We start from the raw sequence: 17,097 nt of genomic DNA, 5'->3' as shown, positions 1-17,097 counted from the left end.
ATGCGTCGCGGCTTTTGAGCGCGAGGGCCAAGGCAGCCTGCCTCCGCACTCCGCCATCTTTTCCTCATCACCACTCAGTCGTACTGTACTTCTGTGTTACGGAACTCGTTCACTACTGTCCATTAACCTCACCATGTTACCTCGCCACGACATGATGTATTTCGCATGTATCGTAACTTTTTTTGTAACGCAGCCTAATGTTTTGTTTTATAATAAATGACATACGGTATAAGTAGTATTACACATGTTACGAGTACAATCCCAACATGTAACACTATCATAATAACCTATAAATAAATCAAATTTACGGATATATAGCAGTTCTTAACCTCAAATCCTGAATGTGGATTTTAATGAAATAAAGCAAATTAATCGATTGAATAAAACGATCGATTAACGTCAAACAAATGCAGTGAAACGGTTAACGCAACGTCACACACAACTGAACATGTGAGAGGTTGGATCGTGATTGATGGCTCAATACAGTATGTTATAGAGCCAAAGTTCCAGGAAAGGCAGCGTAACGGCGTATTAAAGAGCGCCACGCGGCCGCGGGTCGGTCGAATCTCGGCTCCAGCACCGATGTAGCCGCCCGGTGAGACGCGCTCAGTCACAGCTGCGCATGCGCGTAGACCCGCCCTGTCCTTGCCGCGTCCCGCACCGCACAGCTGGTCTAGCGATCTGTCACCAGAATTTCCTTAATTTCCCTTTCCTCTGTCTTATCTTATCAACTCTCGGAACCGGCCTACTGTTTAGACTTATTTCACGATAAGGCAAATCAAACACTTACTCAGCACTGGGTATTGGTGCGCAGCTGCAGTGATGTTTGTGTTTACGGACACGTTTGCATACAAAAACTACCGACAAGAGAAACGATGTGACGCTCATACGTTATTATTACGTTGTAGCACTTCGGTTTCACTCACGTTTTCACCTCAATTCTTATTTCCTTCATTGCGAACGTTTCTAGCAACACATCAATATGTTTAAATACCAAAACCAGTTCTATTACGACACTAAAAATATTGCACCATGCAACTAATTGTTTTTATTTATATACCACGTCAGCTTCTAAACAATAATAAATGTTTACTGTACTTTACAGGTATTTTTTCTTCTTTACATCATAATCAGTGAATGTGTCCTAGATATCTTCGACTTAAATGTTAAATTTCATTAATAGTTAAAAATATCCAACAACATTCCTTATGATAGGCTGCATTATTCATTATTCTCATGTATGATTGGCAAACTAAATTTATAGGACGCATTTTGGTCGAAAGAAATAAAACGAGAGTAAACAATCGAAATAAATAATTATATTTGTGCGATTACATAAAAACAGTAAAATTGTTGAATCCGAAAACAAGTCATGCCTAATTTTCTACAGTTAATTTGAATGCGTCCCTCCGCCATAGTGGTCAGACATTGAGCGAGAAGTTTCTGTACATTCCCGCTTTAGCGAGGGCCCCGGAGAAGGCCTGGTTCCTGGGGTAGAAGCAGGTGGGCACGGTGTGATGGCTGGGCGGGTAGAACCCGTAGTCCGAGGACGTGGTCACATAGAACGGGTGGGCGGCGGGACGCTTGTGGCACCCGTAGTTGGTGAATATTTCTGCGAACACAGACCAATCCTGTGAAATCAGCAAGTACGAAAACTATTCCCAACGGCTGAGGTATTTACGAACAAAGATGCGCCACACCGAGATTAAAGAACGCTGTTGAAACTTTCTTGTTCAACTTCGACAACAAAGTGAAGTGCTTTCACAGAATCTCCCTTTCAGCATTTACAGTTCACAAGAAAGTTGTCATATTTCATGGACTCTACTCCAGGCATACATTTCTTGAATGCCCACTCAAATATGATTTTATTTCAAAAAAATGTAGGACTTCCAACTACGACAATGATTATTTTCTACTGTGGGTATATTTTTTCTTATACAAACAAACACATTTTCCTGTTTGAAATATATTAAATTTAAAACCTGGTAACAATCTAGTAAAAGATCTCATTCTAAACTAACTGTATAGTATGGTTGGAAACCTATTTGGCACAGAAGCGGAATAACAAGGAGCCATTCTCTCTCTCTCTCTCTCTGTCTACTCCCAAACCTAATCTCAAGGCCTAGCGAACGAAAACGCACAAACACAATAGCGACTCACGCGACAGACCAACTTTCTCCAAGGGGCGAGAAAATCAATACGGGAAGAGGAGACACAGAAAGAACCGGGTTTCTGCCCCTGCAATTGTAAGGCGATAGTTATCCTCACACAACTGACGTGGAGTTGCAGCTTTGTTTAAATACGGCGCGAGTCAGAGTGAAGTCGACGTTCACTGGACAGAGACCAATGGTGGATTTATTATTATATTACTAAACAGGTGACAGCGTTACTAAATCAATATCATTTTATTAAATTTCAATAAATTAATTATATATGCTGTATTACGTTGCAGCAAAAAAATGTGGACATTTATTAAAATAATAATTGGGGCCTGAAACAAAGTTTTCTAAAAAAGTTATGGATTTCAATGTTTTTGGTCCGTGATAGCAAATTAAACTTTTATGAACATGAAATTTTATGATTTGGAAGTTGGTACTATGTTTTATTAATAGTAGATTGTAATGGATGACTGGTGTTGAATTGGTACTAGATCCCAAAAGATAAGGCACAGAGGAGATAATATTGATAACTAGAGAGATTGAATCGGAAGGCGCACTCGTAGGAGAGTTATTTTGAGAGTTCAGAAGTTTTTAGGTGGTGCCACCGATTTGGATGAGGAAATCATTTTTTAAAGATAAATTTATAACCCTATTAGGCAACTTATCTAAATATAAAAACTATACATTTTTTATCACACCATGTGAAATTACAGATATTTAAAACAGGAAATGTATGCAATTTTGTAATAATCCCTTCCCCCCCCCCAAACGTATGAAAGAACAAAGGAAAATTTTAACAGTGTGGACATGAGTTATAGCTTCAGGGAGTAGCGTGTTTTTTATTTTTACAAAAAAATAATTGCTTTAAGAAAAATAATGTAAAAGAAAATGTTGTATAATGTTTCATTTAAAAAATTTAATTCCCTTGAGTTACAAATGGATAAAACATGACAAACCACGAAAAAATAACTTAAGTATGCACTGTAAAAGTATCACATTTTTATTATTAGCCATTTTTTGGGTCTGATTACTAAACTGTCCTAACTTCCTATTGTAACGTCATATGGTGGTATAAATAAATTGTTCTTTTTCTGTGTCTCAGGGTTTAAGTACTATGAATTTAACAAAAACAAATTCAAAATTAATTGCATCGCCTTAAAATGTCCGTTATCGTGACTAGTTTTAGCTAAATAATCTATATACCATCAAGGTAATTCGCTTAGTACATCTTTAAAATATTCAGGTTTCTGAAAACTGTGCATCAAAACTAAGGATATCTTACATTGAAAATTTAACTTTTTTAAAACTCATATTTAGCTGTATCGCAGATAGCTGAAACTATGCTATACTGTAAACATTGGGCATAGCTCAGAAAAATACCGAGCCACATTACGCAAAATGTTAAGTTGGTCGTTACGCAGAAGCTTGATAGTATTTATTAGAGCTGGCCCAGGCGTTGACGAGCGAAGTAAGCTTCTGTATCTCCTAGTCTTGAACGACATTTCTACTGATAATTATATAGCCGACGTAAGGTATTGTTTTGCCAGAGATCTTAGAAACAGATTCAGGCCAGTGCATACTGTGTGAAAGAACAAACGAATTTTATAAAACAACTAATAGCGCAGGGGAAGGTTCCAACAGTGCTGAGTGTGTAATGTACAGGAGTAACATTGACATATAAATATTGATAGTAGCCTACATGCAAACAAGTAAGTAGCATTCATTCAATTTGTTTAACAATCACATAGCCTATAACCACCAATAGGTAGGGAGAAGGGTACAACAGTGCTGAGTGTGTAATGTACAGGAGTAACATTGACATATAAATATTGATAGTAGCCTACATGCAAACAAGTAAGGCATTCATTCAATTTGTTTAACAATCACATAGCCTATAACCACCAATAGGTAGGGAGAAGGGTACAACAGTGCTGAGTGTGTAATTTACAGGAGTCAAATTGACATATAAGTATTGCTTGCACATGCAAACAAGTAAGGCAATCATTCATATTGTTTAAACCATCACATAGCCTATAACCACCAATAGGTAGGGAGAAGGGTACAACAGTGCTGAGTGTGTAATGTACAGGAGTAACATTGACATATAAATATTGATAGTAGCCTACATGCAAACAAGTAAGGCATTTCATTCAATTTGTTTAACAATCACATAGCCTATAACCACCAATAGGTAGGGAGAAGGGTACAACAGTGCTGAGTGTGTAATGTACAGGAGTCAAATTGACATATAAGTATTGCTTGCACATGCAAACAAGTAAGGTAATCATTCATATTGTTTAACCATCACATAGGCATCACATAGTCTAACAACCAATAGGTAGGGAGTGCTGAGTAGGTAATGTACAGGAGTAACATTTACATATAAGTATTGCTTGTACATGCAAACAAGTAAGGCAATCATTCATATTGTTTAACCATCACATAGGCATCACATAGTCTAACAACCAATAGGTAGGGAGTGCTGAGTAGGTAATGTACAGGAGTAACATTGACATATAAATATTGCTTGTACATGCAAACAAGTAAGGCAATCATTCATATTGTTTAACCATCACATAGGCATCACATAGTCTAACAACCAATAGGTAGGGAGTGCTGAGTAGGTAATGTACAGGAGTAACATTGACATATAAATATTGCTTGTACATGCAAACAAGTAAGGCAATCATTCATATTGTTTAACCATCACATAGGCATCACATAGTCTAACAACCAATAGGTAGGGAGTGCTGAGTAGGTAATGTACAGGAGTAACATTGACATATAAATATTGCTTGTACATGCAAACAAGTAAGGCAATCATTCATATTGTTTAACCATCACATAGGCATCACATAGTCTAACAACCAATAGGTAGGGAGTGCTGAGTAGGTAATGTACAGGAGTAACATTGACATATAAATATTGCTTGTACATGCAAACAAGTAAGGCAATCATTTTGTTTAACCGTCACAGAGGCGTTGCGAAACAAGGTATGAATTAATTGTTTTTGTGTGTTGTGCTTGATTTTAAATTCGTTTTAGTTCTCGTCAGCTCGTCTGTACACAAGAGTTTAACAGGATCGTATTTAGCAAATTTAATATTTTTTACTTTTGATTCCAAACACAATTTTATTATATTATGTACGTATATATGGATTTTTCTAGACACTTTTTTATCACCCCAAGTGGAACTACACGCATGTAAAGTTTAGGTGATATTTTAATAAGGTCTGAAAACATAAAAATGTAAATTTGTATACTAAACTATTTGATTTTTGTATAGCTTTAGGGCGTGGAATATTTTAATAATTTTTTATTCATCATTTCTTAAAGTTATTATTAAAGACAATACAGTTTTTAATTTGATATCATTTCTGAAAATGACTCTCTGTTTTAGTAATGTTTCTTATCTCAATACGCTTTTCTTTGGGTCTGACTGTAATATAATCCTAAATTCAGCTTTAAATGCCTCCCATTTTACACTTTTATTGCTACAGAAAAGGCATCTGATATGGATGTGACCATAGCTCTCTTTAAAAACTAAAAAAAAGATTCCAACCAAAATACTGTTGCGCTATTTAACCTCGCTCAGTACCTCCCCACTCCCCAATATAACGTACATTTTTAAATTAACAATAATAATTTTATTGTTATTATCATACTGCACAAAAGTGACATAAGTTGCTCTTGATATTGGCCCCTGAAGTGGTTGTTTTCCGTTATCTAAGAACATGTATTTGAAAAATCAGCTGACACGTGTTATTTTCCTTAACTCTGTACGGCAGTGAGCTACTTCCCAATACAGCTGAGATCTGCGAAATTCATCATTTCCTTCGAAGCTAAGTCAGCTGATTTTCCCTCTCCCAAACATTACTTTCTCTATGTTTAAAAAAATGAAATTTCCGGTTTGGCCAAAAAGAGCACTGTCGATTTGTGTTGTTGTTTTATTAAAGCAGTGCATTTTGTTTAATTGAACTTTTCATTAACAAATTTTATTTTTATTACAAACATTTCTCTGAAATTATGTTTACTGACAAATTGAAGGCCTTTTGCAGTATTCTTTCCCGGAATGTTAGACGATTTTAAATCTGTAAACGCATCAGTGTGATTCCGTTATTTTTTGACAGTCCTATGTTCAAACAGCTGATTTTAACACCAAAACGTTCAATATGCGTAAATGCGATCTCGCCCGCAAGAGGTTACTTTCGAGATTAGTAATGAAATGTACTATTTCTGTGCACTAATTTCAAACTTTGTTATCGTAACAGTACAGTAAATAATAGCTGTGTTTTATATATAAATTTAGTAATAGTATGAATATGTTCAGTTATTACGCAATACAACGTATTCGTTTTAGTTTTGTTACCGTGTGATAAAACCAAGTCTAACTCGTGTAAACAAATCAAGTGGTATAAAATTAAAATCTTTCCAATTGATCTAAGAATCTTCAATCGTGTTACTTTCATTTGGATGTTTTACTATAGAGATTTTAATATTTGTAGGTGTATAACGTATGTTGGGAAAGATAGAAACAATGCGAATGTTGAGTTTTGCTCCAATTCCTTTGATGTCGACCACAGTGTAAAATGTTTATTTTTGACGATGGGAGGATTGTGAAGGAAACAGGGTTTTCCGGACATTTGCCTTCGTTCAGTGAAACAAATAATCAGTAACACTACGTTTCGAAATCTGCAATCTGATCTCTTCTTCAGGTAAATAACCAACCTAACACATAAACAACTTAACCTAGTTAGTAATTGCCAATGTTGATGGCAAATGTTTGGAAAACATTCAGTGTAAAATATAATTTTAGCTTCTTCGTCGCCGACTGTTGGATCTCTTCAGATGAACATGGCCCAGATTCTAGGAGTCAAGTCTGTAACGGCGTCATATTTCAGACGCTGCACTAAGAGGAGGGCATTTGGAGTTACATTCGACGTTCACAATGTTTATGTGATCAAACACCCTTATTCTCAGAGAGTTGGTCTGGAGTTTGCATCCGCCAGAGTTTACCGTTGAAGCTATCACACTACAGTGTGAATGGGAGATGTCGCAGCTGCTGTACGAGCCAGGTGTGTCGCCGGGCGAGCGAATGGAACACCGGATGAACCTGTTGTCCACGGATGTGGGTGCATGTCTAAACAGTTTTACACGTATATTTTTCGGTAGGCCTAATTTTCCTGATTGGTCAAAGGTATTACACTAAAAGCGTCTGCACTTTATAAGCACACACATCTTGGGTTTTCTTGAAATAGAAAGAGGAATCCATCCTAAGTAAGAAATCTATCGTCAACCGGGGTAGTTTTGATGGAGGTCGAAATGGGGAGGTATCTAAAGGGTTAAAATATGATAAGATAATTTTTTTCTCAGATAATATTTTTCCAAGCTTAAGACACTTAAGAACAACGTCAGAAACACAAATAGTAGTTAGGTATATCATAAGTAGATAAATAGACTGAAAGTAGCTACTTTAAAGATGTGCACATGATTAGCAGACCCTGACTGAACATTTATTAACGTGTCTGATGATTATTTAAGTTTATCATGCTAAAAATAAAATTGGAGAAAATAATTATCATTTCATATTTTTAACCATTTTGATACTCTCCCATTTCGAACTCCACGAAAACTATTGCGGCTGACGATCCATTACTTTTTTAGGATTAATTCCTCTTTCTATTTAAAGAATGCCCAGGTTGTGTGCTCATATAGTGCAAAGAGGCTTCCAACCTCTGGACTATAAGACTTAGGGTTATTGACAATTAAAGTATAAACAACCTGTTATGTTTTTAGAAATTAGAATTTACCTGTTGATATACTACCTTTTTGTATTTTAGTTAATTTATAAAAAAATTGAACGAAACCAGGGGCCTTTAGTTTGAATAACATTTTATTATTAATTTTCTCAATCAATATAAAAAACATTGCAGAACAATATAAAATAATAAGGGATTAATTTCAACCCTGGCTCCCCAAATTGGGTAAACATATATTTCTTAAAAATTATACTTATTATAGCACTGGTGTTCAGTAAAAGCTGTTTTATTATAGGCCTAATGAATTTGTTTGAGTTAAGAATACAATTTATTTTTATATTATACTATGCAAAAACTATATACATCCATTTTTACACTTTTAAGAATATTTAATAAGGGAATAACTTATTTCAGTCACCTATAATAGCTAAATTTAAAATTGGTTTGCGCATTATAATCTCCAACAAATATGAATAACTTGTGTTCAGTTACTATTCATAGTTTAATATACCTTTGGTTTATCCTTACATTTTGGATTTATGATCTCATCTCATATAATATTGGACTGATATTTTATACAGGTATAAAGGTTAACATTCTACAAACCGTGGTATAAAAATTAGATTTAAAAAAACTGTTGTGTAAATTATATAAAGAGAGATAATTAGATTATTGCACAAACTTTTTAAATACGTAATTTAACAATAAAGGGGATTGGGATTTAAAATTTAAAAGAATGTCATTTAAATTGTTTCATTAAATGAAACATATATATAAATAAATACATATATATATATATATATATATATAATATATATATATATATATATGTTTCATATGAGGATATAAACCAATCCTCCATAAAATAAAATGTTACATTTTTAAGAAAATTAGAGTCCATAAACGGATGTAATTACACAATAAGTTTATGCTTAATACGTTTAGCGAAACTAATTTTCTACAAGATTCTTTTTATTTAAGATCCGACTGAGCTGGTGGCCTGGCTAGCTTCCTAAGAACAATGTTAAACCTTAACTTCTTTTACGCCCTTATTTATTGCAGTGGGAAATGTTAATTAGCAAATTACCATTTTATACCATATTTGGTACATCTCTTGTTTTGAAGATATACCAAATATGGATCCACACGTATTGTAGATTTATTAATATTTTTATTGACTCGTATAGAACAGATTACATGTTTTGTACTTTATCGCTTAAGTACTAAATAAGTATATACGCACATACCATAAAATAAAAAGCGTTTGATTATGCATTATTTATACCTTAAAATAACAAAATGAGATATCTTCCACAATTCTAAGTCCAAAAATGAGGGCTTTAAAATGTTTGAGGTTTAGCATTGTTCTTATGGCTCACGCACCCTAACCATTTTTGGGTTTTATTGTAAAGTCAAGGACGTAGCCAACGAGGGTGTCGAAGGGGTCCGGACCCCCCCAAATTTTCAAAAATTTCAATTAGTTTTTTAGTAATCGATTATTATGATTTAAATAATTCAATATTACTGACATGTACTGCTGAAAGATCGTTCTCAAGAAAGAAACGGGTCAAGAACCTTTTAAGGAAGAAAATGGGACCTTACTTTCTGTCCACTACGGGAAAATATAAGTTGTCTGGACCACTCAACATTTTTCCTGGCTAAGTTCTTGTGTAAAGTGTACACTTTTACGATATTTAAACAATAAAGTACAAAACAATTTGATATTTATTATATAAATACTCAAAAAATAACGAAAAACGTGATGGCTGTTCGGATGCCTAGAGTAATATAATTAAAATGAGACATTTTCCATAATTCTACGACTAAAATAAGGCTAACAATATTGTAGGTTTAACATTATTATTATAATGGAGATAAAACCAGTACACCCGGATTTGAATATTCAAAACATCCAACGCACAAACAACGAACGTTCCAACGTACTGTAAAACATGAGTTAATTTTCGATCGCCAAAGGTTTGTAAATTAATAATTGGTGAAGCCGCCGTCATGACAGTTTTTGACGCTACAGCCACTAAAGCCTGTGCGTGGTTGCGTGGCTACGTGCGTCACTAAGCTTTGCATGTTAATAAGGTTTCCGAGTTACATAACCTATATATGTACACACATATACATCTTGATTGAACTGTCCTCGTCATATCCAAAATTAATAACGACGTAATCAAATTGATTCTGTTAGAACCACTGGTCCACAAGTATGTGCTTCAAGAAAATACAGAAAAATAAACTCCGCTCTAAATAAAGAGAGCCCATCGTAATACAGCTTCTCCTCCGAAATGTATAGCTTTAGTACGCTACTGAATATTGTCCTGTACTTATTTTAATCCGAAGGTCAACGATAAACATCTGTTGCTGTCCTACATTACCGACGCATCTCTGACCAAGCTTCGACAATACATAGTTTGTTAAACATTTACTATTTTCTAAACACTATATAAGAAATTCATGGAATTCTTGTATAATAGTTGAATAATTTATTTATATTATAATAAATATTTAAACAGTTTGGTACCTTATTAGTTAGGATCGTGTTAAATATATTTTAAGAAAATTAAATTCTTATTTGAAATGGTTTGGGCAAGCACATTTCAATTATATTTAGTTAGCGTTTGTAATCAATAAAACTGAATTTTATAATCTATTCATCCTTTTGTGATAATACATTTTTTGTATTGGGTTTTTGATTTTTTTACATTTTTGGTGATGATTGTTTTGCTGGAATTTGACAGTTTAGTTTGAAATGGGCGGCGGCAACATCGAAGTAAGTGAAATATCTACAGTATTTTAGGTTTTATTCGTGTATTAGTCCGAATTTATTGCGATGCAACTTTAGTACGACGTAATTTATACCATGTATTATTGTATAGTATACTATTTTAATTGAAAATAGTTAAAATGTCCATACCAGTGACTGTGAGCGAGATAGGCCTGGTTGCGCAATCAAGTTAGTTGTTTTCACCAAAAGAAGAGTTACGATTTCGTATGTTTGTATACGGATATTACTAATTTCTTGTTGCTGTAGTCGGATTTACGTATATATCTTGATTTCAGTTCGGTTTGATTTCTTATCACACATTTCTTGGATGAAAATCAAGTTCTATTCATCCTGCTCGATGTGAAAATTTACCGTGTGGTCACTTCCGGTTTTGGAGAAAAGATGTATGAAATCTTGACCAGAAAGTTTAGCCACAAAGGGACTACAATTTATATTTACATTTTGAAAAATCAGATCAAGGACTATTTTAACAATACAAAAATTTACTCATTTAAGAAGAACGGGTCTTTTTTTAGTATGTACCAGCATTCTCTATTTTAATTTGTATAGGTTAGATTACGTTACTAGAGCTACAAAATTAATTTATAAAGGTAATTGAGGTTAGGTTAAGCTAGGTTTTTGACAATAATTTGCAAAAACAATTGAAAAACAAGTTTATTAATTTGTACGAAAAAACACAAATTAGTAAAGAAAGATGTTTAAAATAATATACTATTCTGGTGGCCAGAACGCTTTAATGTCCTCCAGGATTTTGTTCGAACAAATCTGTGTTTTGGTGGCAATGTTTCCACAGAAACTCACACAAGTATGAGTCTAGCAAGTTGCGACTTGTACCACATTCGTTCCTATTACGCCGTTTTGCCGACGCCCCAGAGCGATTCGATTCTCTGTGTGTGTGCTCCTGTTGTAGGATCAACAAAATTTTTCAGAATGGGTTAGATAACGCGATGCTTGCCCGCTGCCCCAGAAGAACCAAACTTTGATATTAAGTTAATTTCCGTTTCCAAGGACAATTCAGTTAAAATGACATACTTACTTATGACTTATCATATGACAGAAGCATAACCGAACACAATAGAATTTTATAACTTTTTTGTTGCAACATAAATGGAAAGAGGGATAACAGGAGGGATAAAAAATTACTGTATCCACAAAACTGGTCTCTTTACCCAATTCCTCGATGAGTCTACCTGACACTACATAGTTCATGCAGCTCTTTTTGTTATATATTTCAAAAAAAAAAAAAATTGATAAGGCTGACAAACTCTGACATTCTGAGATGATCAAAATCCGTACCAAGAAACTGGTACAATTGTTGGATCTTTTCCGTCATACGTATACCACACAATATTTTCGTTCACCACCAGTACTTTTTTTCGCTTTCTGGAATTATATTTTATTTCGTAAAAGGCACTAGTAGTGGTGCCTCCGGCCATCAGCGCTTGGCAGAACGAAAAAGATCTCTCGGGATAATTCCTTTCAGTAAAATATAAAATTCCAAATCAAGAATCATCATTTCCGTCTAAAATATCGTAAAATAATATTGCATTTTATATCTTTGTACTAGAATATAATGAAAAGGCTTAAGGGGTATAACGAAAAAGTCGCAATTGATCTGTACAATTATTACATGTCAATAGGATGCACTATAATATAGAGGTTTTCTGTAGTAATAATTATACATAAGCCGTCTGAAAATAATTGAGTAATTTCCCCTTCAAAAATAAAATATCCCATTTTCCTTCTACACTATTACCCATTTCCCGTCCCCCAAGGTCATGCATGTCACGTGGGCTCTGGTGCTGCGTGGCGTGTCAAGGTGGGACACGGGACGGTTCTGGGCAGCCAGAAAGTTTCCCCGATGCGCATCGATTTGTGCGCGATGCCCCATCCTTCCCCGCGCCCGTACACCGGCTCTCACTATTAATAGATTAGCCACTCACACACACACACACTGGGCCCGGGTCTGATTGACCTAATCGTCGCTTAACCGATAGCACGCCTAATTGAATCACACGCCCTACCGAATTTAGTGCCGAGCCACTTCAACAAATGTACACGTCTTTTCGGCGACGTTCGAGTGATATACTAGTGTTCCACCGCTCTGCAAGACTGATGGGTCACATAAAAAAGACAACACAAACCCCTTACTTTTATAGCTGATGAAAACAAACTGGAGAGATAACAGGATTTGTTTACTTTGCCCACAGGTGCAACTATCCTATTGATAAGATAAAGAGATTCTGACTATTCCTGTAAAAGATAATGACGATAATTTTGATACAGTGTTGAAACCAAAATTAGATAAGGACAAGTTAAAGTTGAGGTTTTGTAATTGATATACCTTATTCAGTTTGAACTGGATCTATTTCGTTAGCCATATTTATTTTTATTGTTATGGTGGATGGTTTGATGGTTTGTATCAGACAGGTTATGTATGACTGAAGCCGCTTGGATGACACAGAATTTGCGTTACGAGAAGAATGGGGTTGGTTGATCGACTCATTGGAACTATGTCGCGCTGTAGGTATTCAGCGGCTATCCCAGCCTGAGTTGGCAGCATTACAAGGTATTGATAGTTGGAATTCCAAAGGCTTGACTGGTTTGTATTACGTCTGAGGTTCAGAGAAGTTTTTTTCTATTAATAAACTTTGCAAACTACTGCTAACTAAATTAAAATTGAAAAATAAAAATAAGGGTGCCCTTTTTTTTTTTATAAGGTTCTATTAGGCCTACATACATGAAGTAAGAACCAAATAAAACAGGAAATGTAGGCCTACCAAGTATAACGTGTTAAAAAAGGAACCTTTAATTCTTATGAGAAGTTGATATGTTTAATACTGAACCTTCTACTCCACGCTTTTTACAAGCCGTTCTATGACCGAACTTTGCTTGCAGATCATACGGAGTTTTTTCGAGCTCGTTTTTCAAACTTAAAGTATTATGTTGTTTTTCCGGTAAATAAAAGAGTCCCATTATCTTCATCCCTATATGCATACTTGTTTACTAAAAAATTCATAACTTTAACATTATTCAAGCTTCAACATTCAGTTGATTTGCCAACTATTTAAGCTATGAGGCAGAATACATAATCAATAATTTTATATCTTTTATGTGACCTGAAGAACTTCTTATCATTCAAAGGTTTACTTATTATTGTGAGCTTAACTAATTTAATATGTATAGCACATAATAAGTATAGATTTTGACATATTTCAGAAAAGAGGTGCATTTGAAGTGTTTCGCGTAAAAGTTAAAATTTATTCTTCTCTAGCCTATATAGTGTTAATACTAGTGTTAATAGAACAGTCATAATTTGATTAGCCACTAAAAAAACGCAAGAGTGACCTATCTTTGAATTCTTGAAAAGAATTCTTCATCGCCAACATTACAATATAGGGATAAACATTTTGTACGCCTGTCCAGTTAACGATTTAATTTAGGACAAGCCAATTAAAAATATCCACAATGTGTCGTGGATACTAAGTTGAAGAAAATAACTAATGTAGGTTTACAGAATTGTGTGTTGAGCTTAACCAATCTATCCATTCAATACGAGCGCTAAAAATGTCTATCTGTCACAAATGACTTCTTGGGAGAGGGGATCTGAAGAATGAAGATTAAACATTGTATGAAAGTAAACTCCATTAGTAATATATAGGTTAATATTTAATTCTAATTATCATTTAAGAGATCGTTTCTTTATTAACATCAACATTACATTATTCGGAATATTGTTTTACATAATTCAAATACATAAAGTAGCCACGTAGTTTTATTCTAAATCGTCAAGTTTTAATATTTCTTATCATTGGTATCATGACCTCTACAATTTTGTACAACTTGACCTTTTGCTTAAATTAAAAAATATAGGTCTACACGAACAAGGCACTATATAGATGAAAACCCATGATGTAAATAAACCTCTATTTTTATATAGGTCATAATTTTTTTTATTAGGGCTTTAGTTTGTATTAGACTTTTAAAACAACTAAGTTGTGATTTAAAATAATCTATTTGCCGATACATACGTTAATATTAGTCTATTATTATATCTCCATAAGTAGATAAAGCTTGCTATTTAAGTGTTTACGTCATAAACTGTAGCTATTAGCATTTTATTTCTTGATTTTTAATATTACCTTGGCCGAAATAAGAAATACGTTACCTTTTCTAGATAAGTTTAAGACTAGACCAAGTTCTTTTCAGATAACCTATTAAGTCTACTTACGTGGATAGTCAAATCTCTTGGGGAGTTTACAAGTCCTGTAGAAATCAGAGGTTTTGACTTTGTCCACAGGATGATCTGATCTGGGGGCTGGAGCACATTCCATTACTCGACCTCCAACTGATTCTCTTTATGCTGACAAAACAATTTAGTCATTCTGAAACGCTTCAACGTAATTTGGTAAACATAAATAAACGTGATGATAAACTGGAAGTATGTCAAACAAAACCTAGATTGCGACAGCGAGTGTAACTAACAACATTACGTAGCGGGTAGTCGCCATGGTAACCGGTAAACAATCACAGTATCCGTACCTCTATGGAATGTGACTCGACATGAGTCTAAAGCCATTGCGAGTGTCATTACGCTGTCGGGATTGTGGCATTTCGTGTCGAAGCTTACCCCCTTCACATCGTAGGTCGTCCCCTCCATCATGGCACCGTTAGACTCCATCGTTTTTGAAATCATAAATACTCGTTTGGTTAAAACACTTTTCAAGTTTCAATGTAGTTTAATTTCTGTGTTGATTTATCTGTTGTTCTATCACATTTTATTGGCTGAAAGTCGTCTGCGAAACCTATAACTTAAAAGACCGGAAATATTTCATTTCTGTCTGTCTGCCTGTTTGTTCCATGATATCTCGAGAACAAATTGACCAAATTGAAATTTTGCATGGAACTTAATTTTTATATGGGAAACATTGAGTTCAATTATGGTGCATGTCATCCCGTGGGATTTGCTTGAACTTAGTGAACTGTTTACCTCCGTCTTATGATTACCATGATGGCAATAAGAAAATAACAACATAGGTATAAACTGAGTACAATCATGTGATACAGTAACGCTACAGTTATAGACTTGAAATTTTTGATGCAACCTCACTGAAGCCTGTTACGACATATGGTGTGGAGAAATCATATCTTGTACATAGCCAATTAAGGTACATATTTAAAAAAAAAAACAAGATTGACTTGGGTGGGGGGGGGGGGGGGGGGGGGGGGGGGGGGGTGGGGGGGGGGGGGGGTGGGGGGGGGGGGGGGTGGGGGGGGGGGGGGGTGGGGGGGGGGGGGGGAGGAGTCGTGCAGGACAGCGTTTAAAAATTTTGCAACTGTTAACTTTGCCATGTCTCTACATTTTAGAAAACAACCTTATATTGTTTGTCTAAATGTGCCTTAACCAGAGGACGAGACATACATGAATATGAGACAAGAGGCAGAGATAACTACCGTTCGGGAATGCACAGAACAGTGGTTTATGAACATTTGACTTCGCAGGCAGGTGTTCATTTATAAACAGATTGCCAAACAAAATTAAAAATGCCCAACGCCCAAGGCGTTAAAAACTCGTATCAAACTCTGCCTGGCGTCAAACGCTTTCTACAGTGTTGATGAGTTTCTGGCATTCAACTGGGAGACCACGCGATGAGGAAACTGACTCCAGCGCCGAAAGTGGGCGTAATTGGCATGGAATGAATGGAGAATGAATGTTTGAATGTTGTAAGTTTAAATATGGCCTTGATGTGGGATGAAAGTAAAAAATTTAGACATGAAAATTGATGTTTGCTATGCAATGTATATTGTCAACTGCAATTAAACGATTTGATTTGACTCTGTAAAACAATTTGTAACTGAGATACACTCAAAATAAAAAGGCATTTTCATTTATTTCATTCATTCATAAGTTGAGTTGCTGTTTGTGAGCAATGGAGTGATGTGTTTTCTTTCATACTTACTTACCATATGGTGATACTTTTATTTGCTATTTCACATAAGATCAGACTGTCTTTAGAAAAACAAGTATTTGATTGCAGTGTCAGCAAAAATAAATTCAACATTGTTTAGTGAATCAAGAATTGTTTTAGCTTACTTATTCCTTTTCTTCGGGCTTATACAGCTGGTTTCAAAAGTAAAATATAATTTTTCTGGTTATTAGTGGGTGAGACACTGCTTACAAAATTACATTATAAAGATATTTTTGTTTTGCTATGAAGAGCCATTAAAAGTTAACTCTTTTGAACATCATTTTCAATATCTGGTGGTTCCATTATTATTCCATTCAAGAATATCCCATTATTTAACTATTCTAGGTTCAGAATTAAATATAAATTTCACACTCTAAAATATCATGAAATGGCATAATCAGTACCTTTCAGGCC

The 17,097-nt window shown here is 34.8% G+C and overlaps 1 protein-coding gene across 1 annotated transcript; it reads right to left on the bottom strand.

Annotated features, from left to right (window-relative positions):
• Nucleotides 1-1,297: 1,297 nt before the first annotated feature.
• LOC124365104 (UPF0691 protein C9orf116) lies at nucleotides 1,298-15,232 on the bottom strand. The gene is made up of 2 exons (XM_046821341.1): nucleotides 14,946-15,232; nucleotides 1,298-1,612 (listed from the first exon to the last, which is right to left on the bottom strand). Exons 1-2 carry the CDS (start codon nucleotides 15,046-15,048, stop codon nucleotides 1,422-1,424), a joined length of 294 nt encoding a protein of 97 aa, XP_046677297.1. The 5' UTR covers nucleotides 15,049-15,232; the 3' UTR covers nucleotides 1,298-1,421.
• Between the last annotated feature and the right edge of the window lie 1,865 nt (nucleotides 15,233-17,097).

The sequence above is a fragment of the Homalodisca vitripennis genome, chromosome 1 (genome assembly GCF_021130785.1).
Source record: "Homalodisca vitripennis isolate AUS2020 chromosome 1, UT_GWSS_2.1, whole genome shotgun sequence".
In the NCBI taxonomy this organism is placed as follows: domain Eukaryota; kingdom Metazoa; phylum Arthropoda; class Insecta; order Hemiptera; family Cicadellidae; genus Homalodisca; species Homalodisca vitripennis.
The sequence above is the reverse complement of the archived record's forward strand: the minus strand, read 5'-3'. Positions and strand labels throughout refer to the sequence as shown.

What these genes read in the sequence shown, in the direction of transcription:
- LOC124365104 (XM_046821341.1), bottom strand. Translation starts at nt 15,048, where the DNA reads ATGGAATGTGCTCCAGCCCCCAGATCAGATCATCCTGTGGACAAAGTC. An exon ending in CAAGAGATTTGACTATCCAC is followed by an intron (nt 1,613 to 14,945) that starts GTAAGTAGACTT and finishes CTGTGTTCGCAG; the next exon opens with AAATATTCACCAACTACGGG.